General features: G+C 37.6%; 1 protein-coding gene across 1 annotated transcript in view; it reads left to right on the top strand.

The window, feature by feature from the left end:
- FBXL17 (F-box and leucine rich repeat protein 17) overlaps positions 1–27,420 on the top strand; it is a 456,197-nt gene that overhangs the window by 297,958 nt on the left and 130,819 nt on the right. The window contains exon 7 of the mRNA XM_070412419.1: positions 2,414–2,490. Coding sequence (XP_070268520.1) covers positions 2,414–2,490 — 77 coding nt within the window. The remainder of the gene's footprint in view (positions 1–2,413; positions 2,491–27,420) is intronic.

Raw genomic sequence — 27,420 nt, 5'->3', positions numbered from 1 at the left:
TAAGAATTTCAATCCAGATTCACAGAACTTGGAGTTTCTCTCCTCAAATATCATATCAGTAAACGATGATATTCAAATTCAAAACATTAAAGTTTGCTACAAATCTTCCAAGAAATAATTTTTCATGAATTCTTATCTGAAGAGTAGTTCTGTGTTGTACATAATTTCTAGCATACTGTAATTAAACGTATTTGGAAAACTGTATGTAACTGAACTGTCAAAAACAGAGCAAAAAATCATAGGTGATCCTTTGTAAAAGCAAAGGATCTTACAGTTTTCTTCTCTCTCTCTCTTTTTTTTTGTCTAAAAGGTACTTACTGCTTACTTCTAATCATGTGTTATCTCTCAGTTATTGCCCCTTGAGTAAGCTTAATATATTTGCAGAATCTATTCATAATAACTTGTCTTTGCTGTGTAGTGAGGAAACACGATGCTCATGGCCTTTCATCAGCTTTAGGACAGTTCCCATCCAGTGATTGATTATCTTGTGTTACATGAATACGGGTTCCTGTTGCCTATGAAATAGCATTTGATCTGACTTGTGCAGTAAAATCAATTTGTCTTATTTGCTGTTTGTAGTCTGCCCTGTGTATCTTTAATGTTTATATGTGCTGGTAGCATATCTAATACAGGATCAAGTGGCAGGAACATAAGTAGGATATTGCATTTGTTTAGAGTTTTTTCATAAAAAAATATAAAGTCGGGCATTTTGAACTACTTGAAAAGAGCATGAGAACAAAATAAATGATACAATGATTATTTCTGCACTAATTTCTTTCATTTTGGCCATACAAAATATTGGTTCTACTAACATTTTTGGTTGGTAATGGAGGACTGGGAAATATGTTTCTTGATATGATAGAAAGTAGTCAGGCTTTTGTTTTAACTACTAAAGATTTTGTAATTATCCAGGGCCTATATTTTTTATTCTTAGCATGTGATAATTAGTTTTTAAAGTTACATAGAAAACATGGTTGTTGCCAGTAATGTTTCCTTTTTCCTTTTATTCTTCCCTTTTTCTGATTTTATTAAAATGCTACATTAAAGCCAAATGACATGGAATTAGGTTTTTAAATTTCTTTTCATAATAAACTGTATCGATCATAATTATATTTTATTAAAGCTTTAAGTTTTCTTTTATTGCTATGGAAGTCCTTATCAATTTTTATCATAATTTTTAAAAATACTCCAAAAAGAATGTTTATTCAGTTATTCTGAGGAATTCTGAAATGTTTATCATTCCATTAAAATAATATTTTATAAAAGTATATTTTAAAGAAAAATGTGCCTTTTATATAACTAATTTAACCTTCAATAATGAATTATTGGAAGTAAAATTACATAAAATTTCCTGACATTTTATGAAGATACCTACAAATAAGCCAGACAGCAAATAAAATATCTGAGAGACAGAGATGGCTGCTCGGTAATTTTTTGATGGATTATACACATAGGTATCAAATTACTTGATCCTTCCTTCCTAGAAAAGGTTAATGACTCTTTTTGCTTTTACCCTTTTACTTACCTGCTATTTATAAAGATTAAAACAAGGAGTGCACTGAAGGCTGCATGTGCCCATGTGTCACTGGGACTGTACAGGTTTTTCTGATATTATAGGGGACTGAGCCACAAAATGGTTAGTGTTGTTAATCATTATTTTTAAAGTTCATTCAATTCTGCACTACATGTCCCACTAAGGCTATTAGAGCAGAGTGTACCATTCAAAACCTTTTAACTTAAACCAGAAAAGACTATAAATCTTACATATCTATATCAGTATTATTGAAATGGCCTGTGTCTATGCAATAATTCATTAAAATACTAAGTAGAAACCACTTTAAATTAAAAGATTTTAAAGTTCTTATGTGTGCAAAGATTTTTCTTTCTATGATCAATGTTATAGATTTTTAAAGCATATTTTATGTTAAATAAAATTTCACAAAACAATGTGTGTTTCAATTATTCAAGCCCCATATTCATAATTGAACTATAAGCAATATTATCATCCACATATAATCACCATCCATCTATATAGTCTACACTTTCATTATAATCATTTTTATATTATTTTATAATATTAATGACCTGCTCATTATATAGTATATGTTTACCAGCCTTTTATTACCAAATGTAACATTATTCTTATAGGAATATCTCTTTTTTCATAGCTTGGTTGTAAAAGATGCACTAGTCATAAATGTATTTAATTAAAGTCATTTAGGTATTAGAGCACTTGAGTTTAAAGCTGGAATATAATACCTTTTCCTGAAACACCTTGAAAGAGGTTTGTTGAAAGAAGAGAGCTGTGGCATTCATCAAATGCTGACCTCTTCCTGTTATAGTCCTGGCCAAACTCTTCTAATTTGACTTGAAACACATTAGTGTAACTCACCACTTTTTGTGTGTGTTTCAGGTGTGTGGAGGTCATCGCAAAGGAAGGACAAAACCTGAAAGAGCTGTACTTGGTGTCCTGTAAAATCACAGATTATGGTATGTAATGAGCCATTGTTCTAATCCTTTTCAAGAATAAAAAGCTACAAAGTCTTTGAAAGGTTTTAAAGAGACATCAAGAGCAATATTTCCTAGAGACTTTTATCTTTATTTGGGCTAACTCTGATCATAACGGGAAAAAAGCAAGAAATCATGAGACTATACCAGAGTAAAATGAACATGCATATCAACTATTGCTACATGTAATCACACGTACATGCACACACTCACATAGGATTAAAACATATGGCTAAAAGATCTATACAATGAAAATTAATATCAGGATAATTAAATATTTGATTAATAAATATAACTAAAATTATTACATTGTGTTGATTTGCTTAATTTAATGTCAAATCAAATGCATTCCTGCTGATATTCCAAATGCCAAATGTCTTAATGCTTCAAATTTTTTTAAAGCATTGGAAATGTCCATGTTTAGATATATAGAGAGTAAGGAAAGAGTATACATTTGTATGCAATGTTTTAAATTATCTTAATTTTCAGTGTTCAGTGAAGGTGGAGAAAAATCATATTGTTTTATAAAAATATGAAAGGTATAAAATCATCCTGTTGGAGAAATAAAGAAAAATAACCTAGTTTTTCCTTTTTTATTTAGGTTTATATTTGTTCTTATTACTTGGTGTATTTAATCTAAATATAGAAGTTTTAGACAGATATCTGGCTTTTTAGAGATCTAAGTGGGTTTCTTTTCTCTTTTCTGATATTTTATTTGTCCATTTATATTTGAGAATATGCTCTCTACCTTGAGGGAAACTAGTGACCTGTTAAGTTTTTATTGTTAATGGTGACATATGCTACTACTCAACTCCACTCCGGGGATGTCAGGCTGCCCAGCTGCCCTGAGTAGGAAGGTTGTATTTTATCAGCTGCTAAATTCATCCTTTGGAAAAACTCTACTAAAACTATAATTTAAACATAATATTAAAAAGGTTTGGCTTTAAAATAACCCTAATTTATTTTCAGAGTTTATTTTTTGAGAATAGTAAATGTAGATTTGTTAATTAATTAGTACAGTCATTCATTCCAGACTCTTTACTTTACCATTAGGCCTCTACCTGCTGCTTCAACTTTATTTTCTTCCCTTTACCTATTCACTGCCAATATTAGCCTGCTAATAGCCAGGAGAGCTATGGACTAAGTTTCTTAGAATGAAACCTTCAAGGTCCCACAGTGGAAAATGTTCCTGAAATTACACTCTGTTACAGCATCCATTAAGTTAGACAGTGCAGAGAAGCGTTCCAGAAAATATGGAGAAGAGAAAAGCTACTTGAGACAGATCTGGGATCAAGTTCTGTCTTTGTTCTTTGGCCTTCACCTCTCTGAGGCTCAGTTTCCTCATTTGTAAAGTGTGCGATTAATGTTTGACTTCATACTCCTTTATGGGCCGGGCATCCAGTTTAATGGTTAGCACAGAATATTCTACTGATAAATGTTGCTTTCCTACAGGAGGGGGATGGATAAAAGTTTCACACAAAATTCTTCTCCTTTCCTTTCATAGGTCTTGGAAGAGGTTTGTTTTGTTATTGGTGCCATTGTTCATTGCTATTATTTATTGTTAGTGATAGTCTCTTGATCCGATGTTTTGAGATTGTTGGATTCCTTTTCTTCTGGTGAGGCGAAAAGTATGTTCAAACCTTGTCAGTATGCTTTGCATTTATTCATGTCTCTCCATTATTTAGGTCAGTGCATATTAGAATCACGTGGGGAGTTTGAAAGCACACTGATGCCTGAGCTTCACTCACAAATGAGAATGTCTAGGAGATAGGGCCAGGCAGCAGTTTTGTAAAACTTACCTCTGTGATGTCACTGATCCAGTGCAGGTGAGAGGAACCAGAAGTGAACACCGGGACTCCCCGATGGTGATGAGAACCCATCGCCTTTTCCTCAGTCCTTCCAGGCTCTGTCCCACCTTGTCTCTCTCCTTTTTTTCCCTCCGGTTTGCAGCATTCAGAGGGTTTGTGGTGAATGTCTCTGTGCCTTTTTTGATTCTGCTGTTCAAAATGTTAGGGCCCCATAGAGGATGAGAGGAAAAGGTCGATAGTTTATGAGATTGTCACATAATTGCTATTTGATTATAAAATTTGAACAAATTACTGAAAGCTCGCTCAGCTCTTCTCTTTTTTTCCCGGTTCCATGCCAACAACACATGAATACTTTTTGTCAAAAAAGACAGCAAAAAGGATTATTCATTGTAACCAGAGAAACAGCATGTTATTGAGGTAACTGCTCTGCTAGGGAGGGCTGTGTGTGATCCCTTACCCTGTGTGAATTATAAACGTGAGGAAGGAAAAACACATGCCTCACTCCTTCTTTAACTGGGATAAGTAGAGACGTGTTCTATAGAACTTTATGGAGACTGCTTAGAAATTGTAAAATTGTTTTTAACTATTTTTTATTGATTTTTAGAGAGAGAGGGAGAGAGAGACAGAAACACTGTGAGATAAGAGAGAAACATCAATGGGCTGCCTCCTGCACACCCCACACTGGGGATCGAACCCATGACCACTTGCTTCCTGGGTTAAGGCTCAGCCACTGAGCTATGCCGGCCAGGCTGACATTGTAAAATTTGATGTTACCTGTTACTGGGAAAATGTCGTCCTTCAAGAGGACCACTCCCTTCTCTGCCTCCTGTTGCTTTACTCATATTCCAGCTACTTGTCTCCTCTCTTCCTTTCTCATGTTTGTACATATTTTCAGTATAGTATACTGAGAGTTTTGAAACTTTTTTTGCAGGATGCATTAATTTAGAAACAGCAGCTTGCCTGGCATATCATTTGTAATTTTTGTCGAGATGCTCACAGATGTTGAATGTGTTATTATAAAACTTAGCGACACCTGGCCAGGTCGTTATGAAGTTATGTTTATTTTAATTTATATATGATGTAGTTGTCATGAAGAAAACTATCATTCCAATAGACGTCTTATTCCCCAAACTGAACATAAATCTTTATGGTAAGGGATAGCAATTATAAACAAATCAATAATTCAGACACAGCTCAATGGAAAATATAGTCTTGGAAAATTGTTCCCTAAAGAGAAATCTAATATTGTCACTCTTCTATTACTGAACAAATATATATTATGGGCAGTACTGTGGGAAAAACTCAACCTTAAGAGTTAGAGATTAGGTTAGAATTTCAGCTTTGCCTCTTCTTTCCTTTGTGACCTTGAGCAAGTTACTTAACCTCCTAGTCTTGTCATCTGTTAGGCACATGATAATACTCACCATCAAAGGTAGTGAAAATGAATATAAAACATCTGTGTCATTATGGATACTCATACCAGTTGGCAGTTCTTAGGATAAAAATCATCTCTTTTTTAAGAAAAATCAGCTCTCCTCCTCCTCTCAGTGTGGCTTTTCGCTTGTGGAATCATTATTTAGAAGTTTGACCTGTTAGTCTATACCCATCTAGTTGACTTCTATACCTAAGCTGTCTAAATCAAGTTATAGGAAATAATAAAAAAGTTATAGCAGAAAGTTTAAAGTCTTTAATTTGCTGGGTTAGGTTTCTGCCCTACCTCTTGTCGATGTTATCTTCATTTTTGTTTAGATGGTTTTCTGTTGAGTCCCCTTATGCTTTTCTTTGTTTCTATAATAATTTGTCAGTTAAGAATTTCCAACCCACCTTTCCATTCACCTTCTAACACTTTTCTGTTGAAATTTTTCCTCCTTGGGAAAGTGTATATTTAGGATTCAAAGGAAGACAAGGAACAGAAATCAACCTGGACCATTCAAGCCCATGGAGGTCAGAACCAGTCTTCCTCTTGGGCTGCAGGCACAGAATGGATGGTGTAATAAATGAAATGGACGGGTAGAGCACTTAGCTTTATTTGTGGTCTCCATCTTGAATTTTACCAGCGTGACCCTGTGTCAGGGGGCAGGTGTAAAAAGGACCCAGGTTTCTTTCTGGATTGTCATTGCATTTCTTTTGACTTTAACACCCCCGAGGGTCCAAGAAATACTCTCTAGAGGACATCCTTTGGTTTTTCTTCTCAAGTTGTCAGATAACTTTTAATTAAAGAGGACTGTACACCCTCAATTACTGACATTGGTGTTTGGGGTCTTCAAGGTCACTGACAACCTATGGCTCACTCTGCTCTTCACAAGCACCTCTGTCACTCCCACAGGCCTGGGATGCTCTCCCCGGACGGTCTTCAGCTGACCCTTATTCTGCCTGGTCCAAGTGCGCTTCTGCCTGATCTGGGACTTTTAAACCTAACCCAGAAGCTTGCCACAAGGCTTTTGGATTGCTCTGGACTAAAGGTCTCCCAAGTCAACGAGGTCATTGTTCCCATGGTTATCATTGGCCTGCCACATGACAGACATGATATATATTCACTCTGTCAACAAATATTGATTCAGTATCTGCTATGTGGTGGGCTCTGTGGTGGATGCAAGCCATGTATAGTTTCAGCATTCTTGGAGCTTTCATTCTGGTGGGATCCAGAGGACAGGGCTAGCCTACTTTTTTTTTTTTTAAAGGGGGGTAAAAAGGTAATGCATCTCCTCTCAGACAAGAAGAATGACAGAGTGGTCCGCTCACATTAATCTTTGCTTTGGTGTAACCCATGCCTCACCCCAGCCTTATTGACCTTCTAAGGCTATTGAAAGATTAATAGTTCTACATTCCCAACTTCTTATGGGGATACCAAACCTCTTTAACTGTTAGCTAATCCAAAATGGGGACCCAGGATACATTATCAAAGTAAGCACACTGAAAAAACAGAAAGAAATTCCAACAAGCCTTCTGGGTTACATAGAATCAAACCAACACTGATAAATTATCCAAGAAAAAATATTGTACTAAAAATAATTTTTTTATTATATCATCTTTTTTATATTATTAGGTATGCATTACATACAGTGATGTTCCATTTAAAATTAAATTCCCATCTTTTCCCTTTTATGTTTTGTTTCAGTTTCGAGTTGTATTTCAAAGATTGCTGGATAACATTCAACTCCTTTTGTCAGCAGAAATAACTCTAATAGTTATCAAGTGACAGAAAAGAACTTTTAGAAAGTACATTTGCAAGTCAAAAAGAATATCTTATTGTTTACTCTTGATTATTCATGCTTTCTCTCCATTCTATCATTTAAATATAGATAGCTTATATTGTTTCTAGCAAAATAGTATCAAATTGCTAAATCTGTTGTTTCAAGTTTTCCTTTTTTTATATGTCCATCTTAAAAGTTATTTCTCTTCACTTCTACTTCTTTATTTTATTCCTGGAGTTCCTCCCTACTGAATTTATATGTCTACTGCTGTACTTAGCAAGTATTATGTTGTTTTTTCCTTTCTTCTAAGTAATGGTTATGATTTTTTCACCAAAGATTTGAATTTAATTACACGTTTTTCTAAATGCTTTTCTTTGCTCAACAACAACAAAAAATTGTGACTTTCTTCCCTATTTCCTAGCTCATGCTAGATCTGCAACTACATAACCTTGAAATAAAAGACTGAACAATAACAATGCTTATCATTATGTTTTGCTATCTTAGACTACAGATCTCAAATCTATTGAGAAAGACATCTTAAAACATTTCTTTAAGAATATATTCCTGTAACCAATTCAAAGGCCATCTCTAGTTTTATATATAATAGACATTTTTTTAGAATTAAGAAACTTTCTAACCTACATTTAAAAGACAAACGCACCTACCCCTAAACTTTCTTACACCCCCAAATACATTTATTAGTTTTATTAATTAAATACTAAATTTCCAGATTTAACTGATTTAGTAACTGAAATATTAACTTTCCAACTTTTCTTCCCTCAATTATTTTTTCGAATTTCAAAAATGTTTTTAATTTTAATTAGCTGTTTTTAACATTAATCTTGTGAAGTGTTTTTCTGGATAAAATAATTTGTTTCAATCACAGAGTCATTTTTCACAGAGTTCCTATCTTTTCCCGTCATTGCTTAGTACTCTGGAGTATACACACTAAGCATTTGTTTTCCTTGTACTATCCTGTGGTATAAATAGAATCATTATTTATTATTATCAGTATTTTATCACTGATGAGTAGAGCTAAAGGGGACTGCAGTGAACACCAAGAAATTTGCAGTAATACTAGATTTCTAGTATTCCACATAAGAAAAAACTTCCTAGTGTTTAAAATTTCTTGAAAGTAGATGTCTTGTGTGGTAGTGAGTTACCTCTTACAGGCGTTATTCAAGCTGCGATCATCTCTGAGGGGGATGTGGGAACATAGAAGCGTTTGGGTAAGGAATTGATCTGTATGATGTTTCAAATCTTTTTGCAATCCTGGGACTTATTCTCTACTGGTTTTATGTTTGTTTCATTTAGCACATATTTGCTGTCGGTGTGCTGGCTGGATGCTGTGGAGAATACTGAGATGGTTGAGAAGTAGCTACTCTTGTGTTGAGAAAGAAAAAGTTGTCTAACATTCAGCAATATGATGGTGTCAGAGATTAACATGGCTCTATAAGATGTCGGGGCTCAAAAGGTCAGGGTCATCAGAGGCTGAAATTGTTGGGAAGGATTCATGGTGTAGGAAACATGGTGGGTAGGGGTGGGGGCAGAGATGAGCAGGAAGTGCATTTCAGGGAGTACTGCCCAAGGAAAGGCTCCGAGCAAGAACAGGTGTCTGAATGGATGAGTTTGCATGCATTGATTAATCTAAAGAAAGAACAGAAATCAGCCAAAGTGATTACGTGCACACATGGGCAAATTTTGAAGAAACCTTATGAAAATATTCTAGTTGAAAATTCAGGGTAAGCTCCAACTTTAATCTCCACTTTTCCTGTCGTCTTCACCATTCCCATGGTAACAACTTCACTTAACATATATAAAAGGATACACTACTTTTGGTTTTAACTACTAATTAAGTATCCAGTTGAATTAAAAGAAGTCCAATGTAAAACTTTTAAAACAATAATCATAATAGTTAACATGTACTGGATGTCTTCTGTGGACATTATTCATTCAATCCCCTAAACACCCCACTTCAGATAGGTGCTATTAATATTCATGCTTACAGATGTGGGGACAGGCCTGGGAAGACTCGGGTTCACATGGCTTGTGAGTAATGGTATGTACAGATTCACTATTAAGTCAGTCTCTTGCAGGTCAGTGATGTGCTTAGGTTTATCACTAGAAAACTTGCATTTTCCCAGTTGTCAGAGTTTTAATAACGATTTTATACTACCATGTTTGTCCATCTGTATATTAAAAAAAAACCCGATGTTACAAAGTAGCGACTCCATGGGATCTAATTATATACCAGTAGTTATGGAACTTAATAGATTTAATGTGCTTATTCACATAACTTTGTTATGCTGACAAGAAGTATCAGTTACATGCTATGATTAAGCAGTCCCTAGCCAGAAGCTAGAGACAACTCTCATTGATGTTCAGTGTGTATTCATATATTGAACAAATGTTCTATTAATCATTTCAAAACCGCATGTAATTCTTCATGAGTAATAAAATTTTCTTACATTCCTTTTTGAAATTATTACCAAAAACTTATGAAGGAAGAAGAAATATTATTACTCTTCTTTAATAGATGAGAAATTTGAGCCTGGACAGCTTTTAATTAATTAAGCAATGCTGGAACTAAAAATCTCCCCACTGGAAATAGTTTACTGTGTTATGTGCAGATAATTCTCAACTTTCTCTGCTTTTCATATAGAGATGATTTCTTCACTCAAATGACCCTTCAAAAGCAATTTTAGCCAACATTAGATGACGAAATTTCATAGCAGTTTTTTAAAGTACAGATATTTCTAAAGGTGCACAGTTTTAAACATAAGCAGTTATTCTCTTACATTCATCTTCCTTATACTTGACTCCGAAATTTGCAGGGCTGTGTCACAATCTGCCTCAGTTGCCCTTTGGAGACCCTCTTCCAAGAATGTTCTCTGCCAACTCCGATTGACTCTCTCTCCAGGGAAGATTTGCTCTGTCTTCTCTGTGCCTTTAATGTTAATGCTCCTCATTTTCTGAGGTATCATGAACAGGAGGAGCAGAAAGGGAGGAAAAACCCAGAGCTGCATGCCTCCTTCTAAAGCATTAAACTATGTCTCCTCCACTTGCTCTCCAAGAGTTTCACCTTCTCTTTGAGATAATCTTGCTCTTCCCAGTTGATGTTTGACTAAATCTCCTACACTATTTACTGGTTAATTAGACTGCTTAACACACTTGGCATCTGATTTATTTTGAAAAAACAAAACCAAACCAAGAAAAACAAACAAACATCTGCTAAGTTTCCCATTAGAAAGCGAAGGAAACACTCATAGCAAAATATAAATTAAACATTAAAATAATTGGTTCTACTCTATGTCTGTCACTAATTAGACTCTCATCATTATATCCACTAACCATGATACAATTAAGCCTTACCAGGTCTTTCTCTTTTCATTTGTTAGCAGGACTTCCTTATATTAAGAGCACCTTTTTTTTTTTTAATCAGCCTTTTAGTTTACCTGAGTTTAATGTATATGGGAAAGGAAGGAATAATATATGAGTCTGTCTCTTTTTTTACCAGTTTTCAAAATATTGTTTTGGTTTCCCTCATCCTCCAAAGATGAGCAATGAGGAATTATTGTTGCTTTCTTAAATTATCATCATAAACTGAACAATCCATCACAGGTATTTTTCTTATTGATATTCAACTTGTCTATCTTTGGTAGTAGACACTTCTTCAAGTTGGTTCCCTACTCTTTGACATAGACGGACTCTGTTGAGATATACCAGGTTTAGCTTATGCATTTCCTGCCAGGGACATGATATCAGCTGTTTTTCTAAAGAACTCTGGTTCTTTGAGTGAATTAGGCTTGTGTGTGTAGAAAATTTCATCTTCTCTGCATCCTGAATCTTGTATTTACTGCCTTGTATTCCTCCAGCTTAAAGCCTTTTCTATATCTCATCACAGTACGGCCTCCCCATTACAACTCAACACCATTAGCCCCAGGGTTTAAAGCATCCTCAATTAGGGATTCCCAACACACTACAAACTTTCAGTCTCCCCAACCCCCAATACTCTCGTAATCCTTCCCACATTTTCTACTTTGGGAGAAGTTAGGCATGGGGCATGGGAAGGAGACGTAGTTTTACATCTTAGCTACGCCATCAGCTTTCTGGAGATTTCCTTCTGATTTTATTTAGCTCAGATTCTCTGCATTTGTTTTAAGTGCTAAAATTAGACCCCCTGGGCCCATTTGGAAATGAGTAGAAAAGTGTTCAAACTATATGGCCTTACATAATCTCATTTGGGGCTTTCAAATTTCCTCATATTGCAGTGAAAAATACATTTTGCACTTAATATGCTTGTTGGATTCTCACTAAATTGATTTTATCACTTACTAGAATGACCAGCAGTTTGGAAAACATTGCTCTGTTTCCATTTCTCCTTAGGTATTTAGGTAGGAACCTGATCAGTCAGTCAGTGACCTGCCCAACAGCAAAAAATGGGTGGATTTCCTTGGTGAAAGTGGACACCATTCTTCTCAAGGTAGAAGGTGCCAACCTTCCCAAGCTTGTCAGGTCCCCTATGTTGATCTTATTACATATAAAATAAGGGCTTAATATTCTTTCCATCTCGTATTTTGGGGAGTAAGAGAATTGAACAAATTCTCTTCATGATTTTAGTTTAGGATAGATATTAAATGGCACTTCCTCCTGAGGCGGAAAGGTAGTTTTATTCATTTAATTTCCTAATTAAGTAAATCAAACTTACTTTTAACTTTAATGTTGAACTATTCATTTTAAGCTTTATCCTCAAACAGTCCCTTGGGTTTGTAAGACTGAATCACCTAGAATTCATCTGTCAAATTTGTTCCTTTTCTTGGGTTTGTCTGCATGACATTAAATAAATAGTTTGAACTTTTCAACTTTTCAAACAATTGTGTTGAGTTGACGTGGCTGATCCAGTATGTGCCGAATGCCTGAAAGCAACTTGTCTTTCCTTGAGAATGACAGAGTGTGGGCAGAGAAATGGAGATTTTAAAAATTAGCAATAAGGAGTAAACAAAAGAAAACTCTCTCCGTCTTCAGGGAGTTATGGTACTTTTCTACTTGTCATTATACACCCTTTTAAAATTAGCTCTCTTCATATGGATACAATATAAATTTCACTTGCAAAGATACTTTTATCAGGTAAATAACTCTTAGAAACAAAAAGTTATGTAGAAAACTGCCTAAATACTCTTTGATTTTCGCTACTTGTAGCATGCTTTTAATCATCTCTATCTCTTAATTAGGTAAAATTTCCCATTTTTTCCTCTTCCTACTAACCTTTCCTCACATATGGCTCTAGGATCTTCTCCAAGAAAGCAGGTTTGCTCCGAAGATATTTTATTTCCTCTCACAAAGTTTACTTCTGCTCTTTTAGATTTAAAATCACTAATCTCCTAGTGCCCTGCCCTCTGTGTGTCTGAGGCTGTCTCCACAGTCAGCCTTGGGAAGTCACACTTGTGATATGGAGTCCAGAGGTGCTTCTCTGGTGTCCTGAGGACCTGACAGCCATGCAGGAAACAGCCATGTCCACGCCAAGACCATCCAGAAGGGCACTTCATGGACATGCTTGCAGGGAGTGTACTTGAAATTCTCAGTCACTTACACCTTTTAGTAAGCAAAAACTTCTTTTTAAAACATATATATATATATATATATATATATATATATATATATATATAATTTAAATATACTTTTATTGATTTCAGAGAGGAAGGGAGAGGTCAAGAAAGATGGAAACATCAGTGATGAGAGAGAATCATTGTTAGGCTGCCTCCTGCACATCCCACACTGGGGATCAAGCCCACAACCCAGGCTTGTGCCCTAACAGGGAATAGAACCGTGAACTCCTAGTTCATAGGTCAATGTTCAACCACTGAGCCATGCCAGCTGGACAGCAGAAACTTCTTTTCAATGCATGAGAGAGAAAAAATATATATATAGTTTATTTTTTTACTTTTATTTATTATGATATATATATGAGTATATATATAATAAAACATAACAGTTATAATAGCATACATACATGATATATACACATATATATCATAATAAATAAGATTCAAGTCAATTTTGAACAGAATAAGGAACTTAACATTTCAGCTCTACAAAATAAATGAAGTTTGAAATTCAATCAGTCCTATTTTGTGTTGAGGCAAATGTACTTGGCTTTTTCTGAAAATCATACCTTCTGCTCTAGTTTACAAAAGAAATTGGACGAAGTCCTCTAAAGCATTTGTTTTCAACTTTGCCATTACAACACACCTTGCAATCAAGGTTGGCAAATGATTTACTTTCTAAAAAATTATAAATTAGAACAGATTTCGTGGTTTCTTCTGACTCACTTGGATTCTGATAACATATCTTTCTTGAGCAGCAGAAAGAGGGGTAAGTTCAGCAAGCAGGCTGGAATTTGCACATAAGCTGTGGCTTCTTTGTTGCCAAAGCTTTCAGTGTGTAGTACCTACCAGGACACCATTATGAGTTATTTCCATGCTCGTGAAACGTATCGTGATGAAGGCTGGTCTCCTACTCCCCATATGCATATTTCGCCCACATTTCTGTCATGCTCTTTTACTTCCGCAGTATTTGGGGGCTAGAGCAAGTTCAGAGAGTGCTACACATGTCAGTATTATCCATCACATTCATCATTCTGTGGAAGAAAGCACTGATTCTGGAGCTGGGGGCCTTTGAGGACAGCACGCATCTGAAGAAAGACTCTCTCCTGCACACACACAAATGATGTGGGAAGGCACAGCCTTTCCGCAATTGTGCTGCTTTTCCCATGCAGCTTATTCTTCTCTTTGCTGGATACACTGTTGATTTGGAATCTATTCTACTCTCTCGGATTTATGCAAAAATACAATTTTAACTTTTTATTCAGGCAAGTGGTCTTTATTTTTAATAGCCTACATAGCATATACTTTAAGATTAGTTATTTTAAGATACAGCATTTAAATTAGACACCTACTGTAATTTCTCAAGGTTTCCCGGTACCGGCTAAGGCTCCTTAAACTGGTTTTTACATTCAGCGGGCTCTACAAATATTTACCTCTTTTTTATTTCAATTTTAGGAAACCAGTTGAAAATTGTAGAATTAGACTCTGGCGCTGCATAGTGTATTTTTGGACGATTACAAATCTATCTAAATCTACAACCTGCTAGGAAAGATCGAATCCCCTCCAGCTTGCGGTGATAATGTATGATTTGTGTGGACTTGAGTGTTTTGTGAACTGGGCTTCTGTTCTGTGCCAGGCGGGTCTCTAACTGTGCAAGCTCAGTCCCCTGACTGGCTGACTGAGAGCCAAATCATTCTCACCAACACATACTCAATTCCCAGCTACCGCGGGGGAGATGGGCTCCGGGGCCCACAGTGGACCCTCGCTCACAAAGCTTGCTTTCTGCCACTAGTAAAACTTGCACGGTGAATGAAAATTCAGTGACCTATATTCTCCCATTTGAATCTCTCAAATTTTTAATTAAAACGTTGTCAACAGTAATTCTAACCATACCGAGGCAAGAAGAGCCTTCCTGCGACCTGGCAGCACTGAGTGTAATCATGACTATCAAAAACCCGTTTTTTCTGCATAACTTCTAAGAACGCTCCCGATGTCTTGAAAATTCCACGCAATTTTCTTTAAAAGTTGGTTTGGAATATGCCACTGTGCATCTTGAAGCCCACATACAGGGAGTTAAATTACAGCCATCGCACATTTCTCAGGCACCATATAGCTGCAAATCCTTTATCCTCAAGTACATCGTGGAAGACTTTCTCCTTGAACAGCCACGGAAGTTGAACTTTGGGGTTGTTTCCGTTTAACACGTGATGTGCTGCACACTGAAACCTGTGTTTTGCAGTTTCTACTTTTTCTTCTTTATCTACCCCTGCTTCCCGTGAGAGGAATTAAGTGTGTAATGCTGATGATAAGACTGGAGCTGTGTTATCACTGTTCCCAAAGCTCCCTTGCCCCTCCCTGGCTCCTGTAAGTGCTTACCTCTTGGTGGGTTCTTCTAGAAGCAGAGTAGATGGCTGTTTGTTCTTCACCACTGTGCCTCTCACTTCCTTATGTCCATTGCTGGCTTCTCTGATTCGGTGAATGGCATCACAGCCAAAACTGAGCTGCCCCTGATGCCTCACGATTCTTGTCTCTTTAATCACGTCCATTAACAAGCCAGGTGCGGGCTACCCTCCAAGTATTGCTCATATTAATAGCTCCACTGACACCTACGTTAGCCACCTAGTTGTATTCCCTATTTGTCTTCTTCCCTTACAGTCCATTTATCAAAGAGCAGCTACAATGCACCTTTAAAAATATTCTTGAGTGAATGAATAAATGAAAATGTTATAAAAATTAATTTGTTCATGACTTTAGCAATATGCTATTTATCCTGGGTTACAAAAAAATACTGAAAATGAAACATTTAGGTGCCTAGGACACCATAAGATCTTATGAGGTTCAGTTGAACATTTAGACATTTAGACATGGGCCATCCTTGGTCCAGTCTCCCAGCAGGGTGAGGCATGGGAACTGCTTGCCACAGTGCAGCGTCAGACAGCCCTCTCCGGTGGGACAGCTTGCGGCGGGGCGTGGCACAGTTCCCCCAGCAGCCAGGGAAGCATCTCTCATCCACCAGATGAAGGCTGTAGTGCAAGGAGATGAGGGCCACTTGGCATGGGTGTGGGCCTTGCCCTGGCTTGGAGGCTTCTAACCCCCAAGAACTAATATCTCTTGGAACAATCAATAAGCATAGCATCTAGCATCCCCAAAAGTTACATGTCCAGTTACAGGAATGACTGCACCTGGGGAATCTAAAGCGGGGGCGCCCCTCCAGTCCTGATAGTTCTCTCACACCAGATAGGTGCTATCTACCAATTAGAGTCACTTTTACTGTAAGCAACGTTGCCTAGTTACATGGTTAATGAACCATTTTAAGGGAGAACATCTTTAGGACGTTAACCAAAGGTTATATTCTCACTCGGAAAGGGAAATGGTTTTGTTACCTCTTGACCCACTGTAGGATTTTTAAATCAGCTTTAGATTTGACTTTAAATACTAAAATTATTTTATATTTTTTAGAGGGCAGACATGTAACCACCAGCACACTATAGTTCTTGCCTCCTCTGCTCAGTTTTATTTTTTTAATAAACAGATATTTTACTCTTAAGATTGAGATGGAGCGGGTAAGCCATCTGACAGGATGGCACTGCTGTCTCTGGACCCCTCTGCTCCAGCCTCGGGGCCAGCCAGGCCCAGCCTCACAGGGAACCCTGACACCTTACACGCAGCCCAGACGTGGCCGCAGGCACAGGCACCTTCGGATTTCCAATTTATTTTTGCACCAGGGAGAAAGCTTAGCTAATATCAGGCAGCAGCATCACTAAGAATATTGCTGCGCCTAATGTATTAATCTGGTCCCAAAATGACATAACTAAGCAAGGGGGAAACCTTTGAAATGAGGCCAGTGTAGCAGTGTCCTTTGCTACAGTTGGGAAGACCTACAGTTGGGAAAATGGACTGACACCTTGTGTCCCCTAACTAGTATCCTCTGACTAGTGTGTTGTTCTTGGAGAAAAAGCTGTCAGTTTTCCAAACATCTCTTAAAGCAGGTATTTCTATTACTAAATCTCCTGGGGCTGGGGAATGAGGAATCAGGATTGGAAACTTCCTAGTTGATATAGTGGGAAAATATTGCAAGAATGTATTATGTAATGTGCTACAGATTCTATCTAGAAGTATTTCCAACTAACCTGATTATTGGTTCTGAGACTGTGGAAGACAAATGTTTCAGAGGTGTCCTGTAGGATTGGCTTAAAAATTATCAGGCTTGAGAGCTGTAGGAGTTACTAGAAAATGTTGATTCCTATGAAGCACCTAATTTGTATAGAGAGGGAAACTGAGACTCAGGAGCCAGGTCCAGACCCAGGCAGGGGCACATTTCCTCCCACAGCCTCACTGTTATCAGCTCCCCCACCACAGGCTGCTTTGTGAGACCAGCCAGGCTTACCTTTCCTCTGTAGAATTGCAAAAGTGGTAGAAAATGTTTATTGTTTATGTGAATCATTTTATATGATGATAGAATAATATTACTTTGGTATAATGATTTTAGAAAAACTTTTTGTTAACTTCTTATATAAAATTTTTAGAAATAATATATAATTTTGTACCTAATTGTTTGAATTAAGTAGGATAACATTGTTATTTGTCAGTTTATTTAAGAATGGTAAAAGTTGTGTTCATTAAGCAAAATGTGTGAGGCTTTTATACACAAACTGGAGGCCCAATGCACGAAATTCATGCAAGGGACTTGGCCCTCGCAGCCCTGGCTGCCTCATGGCCCTGCGGCCCCGCCCACTGGTTGTTCTAGAAGGTCGTTTTGGAAGGTCGTTCCACCGTCCAGTCTAATTAGCATATTAGCTTTTTATTATCTAGGATATTTTAAAAATATCAGATCATATTTTAGTGTATCTATGTTTTTGAATAATACTTAGGTGGGTACCCAGTATTAGAATTACAGTTATTTTCTTTTAGTATTTTGAAAATATTATTTATTCCACTGTCATCTGGCTTCCATTGTGTTGAGAGATCAGTCAATCATCGGTCCTTAGTGATTGTCTTTTTTTCTTTTGACTGCTGGTAATATCTTTTTTTTTTTTTTTTTTTTTTTTTTTTTTAGTAGTATTATACGGTTTTTCGGTGTTAGCTCTACTTATGTGTTTTTTATTTATCATGCTTAGAATTTGTAGAGCATTTTGAATCCGAGGAATCAGATTTTTCATCAGTTTGGGGAAAGTTTTAATAATTATTTTCTTAAACATTAACTTTCCCCCATTATTTATATTATTTTTTATGGACATTTAATTAATTGTATATTAGACCTTCTTGTGCTGTGATTATCAATCTTTCTTTTGTACTGTCTTTCCCTGTGCTGGAAATGATGCTATCTTCAGATTTGTCTTTCAATTTATTATTTTTTTGTTGAGCACTAATTTTCACTTTAAGCTATCTGTTGCATTTGGAGTTTCCGTAATCATATTTTTAATTTCTAGAAATCCGGATTTATTTTCTGATTATAGTTAATCCTTGTTTCCATATCCAACCTCAGGCAACTACTGCTGCACTTTCTCTATAACATAGATTTGCTTTTTCTGGACATTTCATATAAATTGAGTCATATAAGATGTAATCTGCATCTGTCTTCTTTCACTTAGCATTATGTTTTAAGGTTTATGTTGTGACATGTATCAATGTTTCATGCCTGTTAATTGCTGATAGTATTCAGTTGAATGACTGTTTCATATTCTGTTTTTCCATTTGCTAGTTGATAGACATTCAGAGTTGTTTCTACTTTTTTATGAATAATACTGCTATGAACATTCTTATGCAAGTCTTTGTATAGGTGCAGGTTTGCATTTATCTTGAATGGATACTTAGGAGAAGAATTGCTGGGTTTAATGGTAATTTTTTTTCTTATGTTCTTACAAAATCAGCAATATTTTTGAAAGAATGCTTACTATATTTTATCCAGAATTTCTAACTATTTTGTAGTATAAGGATTTTTAGTATATCTGGTACACAATAATCTTTGAAAGAAAAGTTTAGTTTTGGGGCTTTTACCTACAACTTTGTGAGTTGAAATGTTTGTCATCTATATATATACAAGGCCAATATGCTAAGTGTCCGTCTGACTGGTAGCTCTGATGCACACTGACCACCAGGGGCATACGCTCAACACAGGAGCTGCCGAGCTGCAGTGACTTGGAAGTGGTGGGTTCTCAGGTGACACACCCCGAAACCAGAGAAGAGGGAGCCCAATTCCTCGCGGGGCCGCATGATTTCACCTTTGGCCATGGGTTATGTTGTTGCTGGGCCACTGTCGGCCCTGAATCTGGTTTACTGCACACTTGTGTTTGCATTCCACACCCTGTACGATAGCAACTTTGCAGAGTGCATTCGGGGGATGTCATAGAGCCTGTTTCGGCCCAATTCCCACAGGCCACGCCGATGCCTTTCGAGCCATGGTGCCACCCCAGGTGCAGCCAGCTGGGGAGGGACCATGGGAGGTTGACTCCAGTGCATGTCTGGCCCGTCTCGCCCAGACCCGCCCCACCGGCCACCTTCTAATTAATTTCCTTTCAATGTGCACGAATTGATGCATCAGGTCACTAGTTTGAAAATAATAACTTGCAAGACAGTGATAATTCATGCATTTCTGTCTTCCCTTCTCTCCCTCTTTTGCTCATTCTCTCTCTCTCTCTGCCTCTCTCTCTCTCTCTCTCTCTCTCATTATTAGAGTTATCAAAGACCTTTAACAGCACAGGAGGAAAACACCAATAGAGTATATATTGAAAATATTACCCATGGAATGTTTGTTTGTAGTTTATTTTTTTCTAGGACATGGGAGAGCTGACACTAAGAAACTAATTTCTCTCTGCACTTTTAGCCAAAGAATTAGGTTAAAAGAAATACATTTTTAATTTTCTCAAATATTCAAATTCAGATTATTTAAATTTTGTTTTTGTTATAATGAGCATAACTTTAAACATTTGTAAGGATGAAATAATTTAATTAAAAATTAATTTCATTTTGAGACTTGGTTTTGACTTGTTATGCTTTCATTAAAAACATAAAAATATCCATACATACCATTTTTATTTCTCTGTTTGGGATCCCCCCCCAAAAAATTAGGTCACAACTAGTAAAATGGTTACAGTTGTTATTTACAAACAATATTGCAGAACTAGCAAAGTCTACTTCAGTGGTTCTCAACCTTCTGGCCCTTTAAATACAGTTCCTCATGTTGTGACCCAACCATAAAATTATTTTCGTTGCTACTTCATAACTGTAATGTTGCTACTGTTATGAATCGTAATGTAAATATCTGATATGCAGGATGGTCTTAGACGACCCCTGTGAACGGGTCGTTCGACCGCCAAAGGGGTCTCGATCCACAGGTTGAGAATTGCTGGTCTACTGCCATCCATGAAGATAATTTTTCTTTCCTCTACCTTTATTTAAGTTATTTAGGGCAATGAGGACAATATTATAATATTGTAAGTTGCTTTGAGGTTTTATATTTGCAGATCAATTTAATGATCATGCGCATAAGCTATTTCATAAATTTCATGTGTCTTTGGTAAATGGAAGTGAGCACAGGTGTTTTTGATTAGCTGTTACCTATGAGCACTTCGTGATTCAAGACCTTGGGTTAATTCTACCTAGCAGATGATGTTACTTCACTAGCAATGCTTTAATATAATTTATTGTGCTATGTTTCTCTTTTCCTTTACAATGAAATCATTTTTTAAAAATCCTTCTATATAGATATTGTTTTGTTCATGGAAAATTTCAGGAACATAATGTTGATTTAAATGCTTTTAACCAATCACTTATCTTTAATGCACTGAATCATTGTGGAGATGCTGAGAGCAACTAAGGTTCTGGTATATGATACTCTCTAGTGAGATTTTAATGTCTTGAGACTCTGGCCTTTCTGTCTTAATAGAAAGTTGAAGATAGAGTTTCAACTCATTGTATGGATTACATTAGTGTAGGATGTTATGTAATTTACTTTTCCATCAAGTATATGTATTAACTTTTAGCAGTAATCAGATCCCATTGTCATTTCTAAAATATTGTTATTGTGCTTCTGAGTGTGCCATCTATCAAAGAAACTTGATGTTTCTTGGTAGACTCCCTGAACAACCAACCAAACAAAAAGGTGACTGTCATATTGATGGGAGTAGGATTAGTGCTCCTGAAAGGAACCTGTTCTCATATCCTGCCCACATACTGCCCCTTACCAAGTTTAACTACTTCTTTCCCTTTTACCCTAGCCAGGTGAAGCCTCAGCAGTAGGTATGCAAGAAGCTTCTGGTTAGACAGCCTCATTTTCAAGGTTGCCAGGGTGATGTTGTAGTTGTTGTTATTCCCATCTAAACTCACAAAAATAATAAAGCAGCTTTCATTTATAGAGCAGGCCAGATCCTTACTTAAAGGAAATCTAGAAGGGAAGGGGCATTATCCCTATTTTACAGATAAGAATATTGAGACCCAGGAAAGTCCTGTGATTTGCCCAAGGTTATTCAGCTGGAATGCACATTTAAAATATCTGATTCTAAACTCATTCACATAACTTGTATCCTGACTTTTTTGGTTTGGAGGATTTCCTAGTTTCTGCCCACCTTGTCTTACTTTTCATTAGCTCCTCCCTATTTATTTTAAATTGGTACCCCATTTTAACTTGTTTATTTCCCTTGACTGTGGTATATAAATGCATCACCACTTCAGAATGTTGACTAGTTTGTGCACAAGCACCAAAGAGCAAGAATATCCACTTATCCATTTATTTAATCAACCAACAAGTGTTTGAGTATCTATGATGTGTAAAGTACTTACAAGATATTTAAGGAAGAATGAATATTTGAGGCAGGCCTGCCTTCTTTTACCTATGTCCTCCTTAAGAGGCCTGAGGGAAGAATAAAAAAAAAATACTAAAGGAGGTGGAAGTAGTTGATTTCAGGAGGTTTTGGAAATGGCACTGCTAGTTGTAATATTTAATTTTAAAGTAAACAATATACATGTGTTATTCTAATAAAAGTAAAACAAGAGTAAACATTTCAAAAAGAAAAGCATTCTAAGTTGTGGTAGAACAATAGGGATTAGGTCATGGTTGCAAGAAAGTGCTAGATGTTTCAGAAATATGAGAGTTTTGTTTTATTTCAATCAATATATCTTTATTGAAGACTTAGTTCATGTCTGTCACTGTACTAGATACTAGAGACACAAAGGTGAAATACCAAGGTTCTTATCTTTATTCTACTCACTGTCAAACTGATATTGGGTGGGGCGATAGATCTGTATGTACAATATAATGTGATGAGTGGGGTATATGATGATATCCACATACCAGATGCCTTGTAAGTATAGGAGAGGCCACCCTGAGTCACCAAGGTATCACCAAAGGAAAGGTGAGATCACCAGCAGACCAGGAGGGAGACAGGGGCAGCAGAGCTATGAACAAGCTTGGCAAGATTAAAAAGGGCAAGGCATGTGCCTGCATTGGAGAATTCTCAGATGAGAATGGAAAGGTAATTTGGAGTGAGGTGTTGGCAAGCTTTAACTCTAAAGAATGTGGGCTTCATTGCTATAAATATTGGGAGTTATTAGAGGTGTTTGAGGAGAAAAGTGACAGAATCAAATATATCTTCCAAAACAGAACTCAAAACAGTGGTGTGGAGGATGAGTTGTGCTGAGATCAGTGAAGAGACCAATAAAAGGGAGATATCAGAGCAGCTTAGGAAAGGGAGAACAAATCTCAGGTTTCTTAAGGTTTTTGCTTTTTAGTTTCTGACTTCAAATTTTTTATATGTATATCTATTTATACTGAACTCTGGTGTTCCAGTGGCAGCTTATCTAGCATTTATATTTATATATTAGAGCTAATTCTGAATATATATATATATATATATATCCTATCTAATAAAAGAGAAACATGGTAATTAGCCGTACAGCCGCTACCCTTCCCATTGGCTAATCAGTGAGATATGCAAATTAACTGCCAACCAAGATGGCGGCCGGCAGCCAGGCAGCTGACGCGAACAGGGAGGCTTGCTTGCTTCAGTGATGGAGGAAGCCAAGCTTCCCCACCTGCCTTGCCGGCCTCTCAGCTGCACTCTAAGCAACATTGTAACAAATATAGAAGCTAAACAAAACCCTGGGCTTCAGCCAGCAGGACCGCAACATTGTTTCAAATACAGAAGGTAAACAAAGGCCAGAAACCTGCTTTCAGCAGTGGAGGTCTCATAGCTGGAGCCGAGCCTCAGAGCTAAAGCTGGCCCAGAATTAAAAAGGAAAAAAGGACAGGTTGGGAGCTTCAGTCACCCGCCAGCCTGAAAACAGCCCTCAGCCCCTCACCCAGACTGGCCAGGCACCCCAGTGGGGACCCCCACCCTAAAGGAGGTGTGACAAGATGCAAACAGCCATCATCCCCTCACCCAGGCTGGCCAGGCACCCAAGCGGGACCCCCACCCTGATCCAGGACACCCTTCAGGGCAAACCAGCTGGCCCCCACCCATGCACCAGGCCTCTATCCTATACAGTAAAAGGGTAATATGCCTCCCAGCACTGGGATCAGCATGACAGGGGGCAGAGCCCAAACCCCCTGATCGCCCTGCGGCTCTGTGTGTGACAGGGGGCAGGGCCACAACCTCCCTATCCTCCCTGCTCTGTTCGTGATGGGGGGAGCTCCTCAACCCCCTGATCAGCCCTGCTCTGTGCGTGACAGGGTACGGAGCCCCAACCCCCCTGATGGGCCCTGCTCTGTGCATGACAGGGGGCAGCGCCCCAACCCTCTGATTAGCCCTGCTCTGTGCGTGACAGGGGGTGGCGCCGCAACCTCCCTGTCGACCCTGCCTTGAGTGTGACAGGAGGCGGTGCCCCAACCCCCCAATCGGCCCTACCCTGAGCTTGACTAGGGGTGGCATCGCAACCTCCCAATCCGCCCTGCTTTGTGCATGACAGGGGGCGGTGCCCCAACTCCCCAATCAGCCCTGCTCTGAGCCCGACCAGGGGCTGCACCTAGGGATTGGGCCTGCCCTCTGCCACCCGGGAGCAGGCCTAAGCCAGCAGGTCATTATCTCCCGAGCGGTCCCAGACTGCAAGAGGGCACAGGCCGGGCTGAGAGTCCCCCTCTCCCTCCGGCCAGTGCACACATTTTTGTGCATCGGGCCTCTCTCTCTCTCTCTCTCTCTCTCTCTCTCTATATATATATATATATATATATATATTCTAAATTTAAAATTCTTTAAATCTGTAGATTGTAATCTTAAAATGTAAAAATGTTTCAGGTGGCAATATAACATGCTAAATATTTACTATAATATCACATGCACATTTATGATTCATGAAACTGTTTGCTAATGGAATTCTTAATTAAGTTCAACCCCTCTTGTTTGAGTTGAAGAGACTATTTCTCATATTTTGGCACTTGCCTAGAATATAAAATCTTTTGTTTTATCCTCACCCAAGGATATGTTTGTTTATTTTTAGAGAAAGAGGAAGGTAGAAAAAGAGAAAGAAACATCAGTGTAAACATCAATTGGTTGCTTCACTTGGCGTACAGAACGATGCTCCAACCACCTGAGCCACCCAGCCAGGGCTCAGAAATCTTTGATTCTCTTTCTCAACCAGCACTGTCCAATAGGAACCCATAAATGTGAGCTACATATTGCAGTTTAAAATTTTGTAGTACCACATTAAAGAAAGAGAAAACAAACAAGTGAAATTTATTTTGGTATATTTTAATACAAATATTTCTAAAATATACCCAAAATATAATTATTTCAGCATATAATCAATTAAAAACATCACTACTGAAATATTTTACATTCTTTTTTTAATACTGTCTTTGAAAGCCTGAGTGTGTTTTGAATTTCAGCACATCTCAACTTGGACTATTTCACATTTGAAGTGCTCAGTAGCTATGTGTGGCTAGTGGCTACTGCATGGGAGAGTGCAACTCTAGATTAACTGTCTTTAGTGTAAAATTATATTTCAGGGTTCATTCTAAATTTAGTGAAATAGGAGAAAAATAGATGTCAATGTGACTTCTGTTTTCCTTTTTTTTTTTTTTTTAAATATATTTTATTGATTTTTTACAGAGAGGAAGGAAGAGAGATAGAGAGTTAGAAACATCGATGAGAGAGAAACATCGATCAGCTGCCTCCTGCACATCTCCTACTGGGGATGTGCCAGCAACCCAGGTACATGCCCCTGACCAGAATCGAACCTGGGACCCTTGAGTCCGCAGGCCGACGCTCTATCCACTGAGCCAAACCGGTTTTGGCTGTTTTCCCTTTTTTTGTGGCAAAGAGGCAAACAGTCACTGAATGTGGATTTTATTCTTTTTTTCTTTTTTTGGCTTGGTGACTCAGGGTGTGAATTCATCCACCTAGTTAATAGGCATTATGTTTACCTTTTTCTTCATCTTTCTGAGGCTTTTTTATTTTTTATAATATCATCCTTTTGTTCTTAGCTGAAGTGTTATTTATAAATAAAGCAGACTGTTTATCTGACATCTCGAAAGACAGGAACAAAACAGACAGAAATAAAAAAGGAAACCATGTCCTTTCTAACTCCTTGCCCTCTTGTAATGAAACCTGTATTGTTGGGTATGATAATGAATCTTGAAATTGTTTTCAAGATCTCATCTCCTTAATGCTCTTGGGTAATGAATAGCAAGGAGCACTGTTCTCTCATTAGGATGCCTGCAGGGGTCACAGGCGCCTGTGTGGAGTGGATCCCCTGTAGAGGACACACACCTGATTTCCAGGCTGTGCTTCAGATGAGCCCCTGCAAATGATGCAGCATTAGTAGAATACCAGCGTTCAGCATTTCAGCAGTAAGTTGGGAGGGGGCAGAGACTAGCTCTGAGTATTTTGTTAGCAATTTAACGTACCCGGCTCCAGAAGTCTTCACATTATAATCCCTCTATATTCTATATTACTTTTGTTGTACTGTTAAGGAAATATGCTCAGAGTATTTGCAAATGTTGTCTAAGGTACAAAATAATGGTAGAGACAGGATTTAAACCCAGATCTCTCTGGCCTATATCTGGTACCCTTTCCACTAAGATGCTTAGACAGGATCTTTCATCCTTGAACACTCTGTGCTGTGAGTATTCAGAGGAGAGTGGTGTGAAGGAGCCAGGAGACAGTATCTAGCCCCTGCCCCACCACTGATGGGGTGTACGTACATGTGAAAATTCTTTATCTTCCTTCTAATGTTTTCTACATCTACATCTGGCTCGGGCAGTGTGCTAGGCATAGTGACCTTAGGAATGCAGGTCCTTTTCCGGGAGAGGCACCACGGTGAAGTGTAATTCTTTCTGTCCTCCAACGTCATCATCTACTCGAAGGTGGAGGCTTTAATGCTTTAGAGTCAAATTCAGAGCCCAGTCTTGATTTTTAACATCTGTGTGAAGACAGGCAGTTTAGTCTCCCCGAGTCTCAATTTCTTCATCCATGTATCTGACTGTTCTAAAGATTCAATGAGAAAATGGGTAGATAGCATTTGTTCTTTCTTCTCCCATCAGAAAAAAAAATGTGTTTCATTCATAAAACACTTACTAGTACATAAGAGTTAAGTTCTTAGTGTCAGAGGGATTTGGAGAAGGAAAAGGATAATTGAGTGTGCTCAAGAAAGATTTTAGAGAGGACTTAGATTTCGGCCTAGTGCGGGCAGGATTTGGAGAGAAAAGCTGGGCAATACAATGAGCAGTATTGTATGAAAAAAGGTGAAAATCAGGCATGAGATATATAAGACATTCAGAATTTGCAATGATTTATGAGCATTTCATTATGGTTCAAGTTGTTGAGTTTGTGGTCATAGTGAACCGTAAAATTAAGTGGCTTCTGCTGCTGCTTTTGTGGTAGGCTGTCTCCTCCACTCCCTCTCCCACAGTCCTGCTTCAGCCGCTGTCCCAAGTTTTTGACTCCTTTAATGTCGGCATTTTTCCAAGTCTGTGTTTTTTCATTTCCTATGTTCCATGTCCAGAACTTTCACCTTCTTTTAGAAGAGCCGTTTTATGCCTTTTATTAGGTTTCACAGAACCAATTTAAATACGCGTTGATTTAATACTATTTACTTATTTAATTTATTTAATGTTATTTATTTTCTTTGATAATATTATTAAATTAAACTTTAAATAAGACCAGACTACTTGAATTTCTTACTGCACATCTCATCATTTTTCAAAAATAACTTTTTAAAGATCTTGAATAATTATAAAAGCTCTCAGAAATTTGAGTTTATTAGGCTTTTGGTTACATTGATACACATATATACAAACTCTTATGGGACATATGATATTTTTTCCTTTAAAGTAAAGGAAATTTTATAATCTCTAAAATAAGGCCTACTGGAATA

Source organism: Myotis yumanensis, unplaced genomic scaffold, assembly GCF_028538775.1.
Source record: "Myotis yumanensis isolate MYYU_CA2020_CCGP unplaced genomic scaffold, mMyoYum1.0.hap1 SCAF_4, whole genome shotgun sequence".
Lineage (NCBI taxonomy): Eukaryota > Metazoa > Chordata > Mammalia > Chiroptera > Vespertilionidae > Myotis > Myotis yumanensis.
The sequence above is the reverse complement of the archived record's forward strand: the minus strand, read 5'-3'. Positions and strand labels throughout refer to the sequence as shown.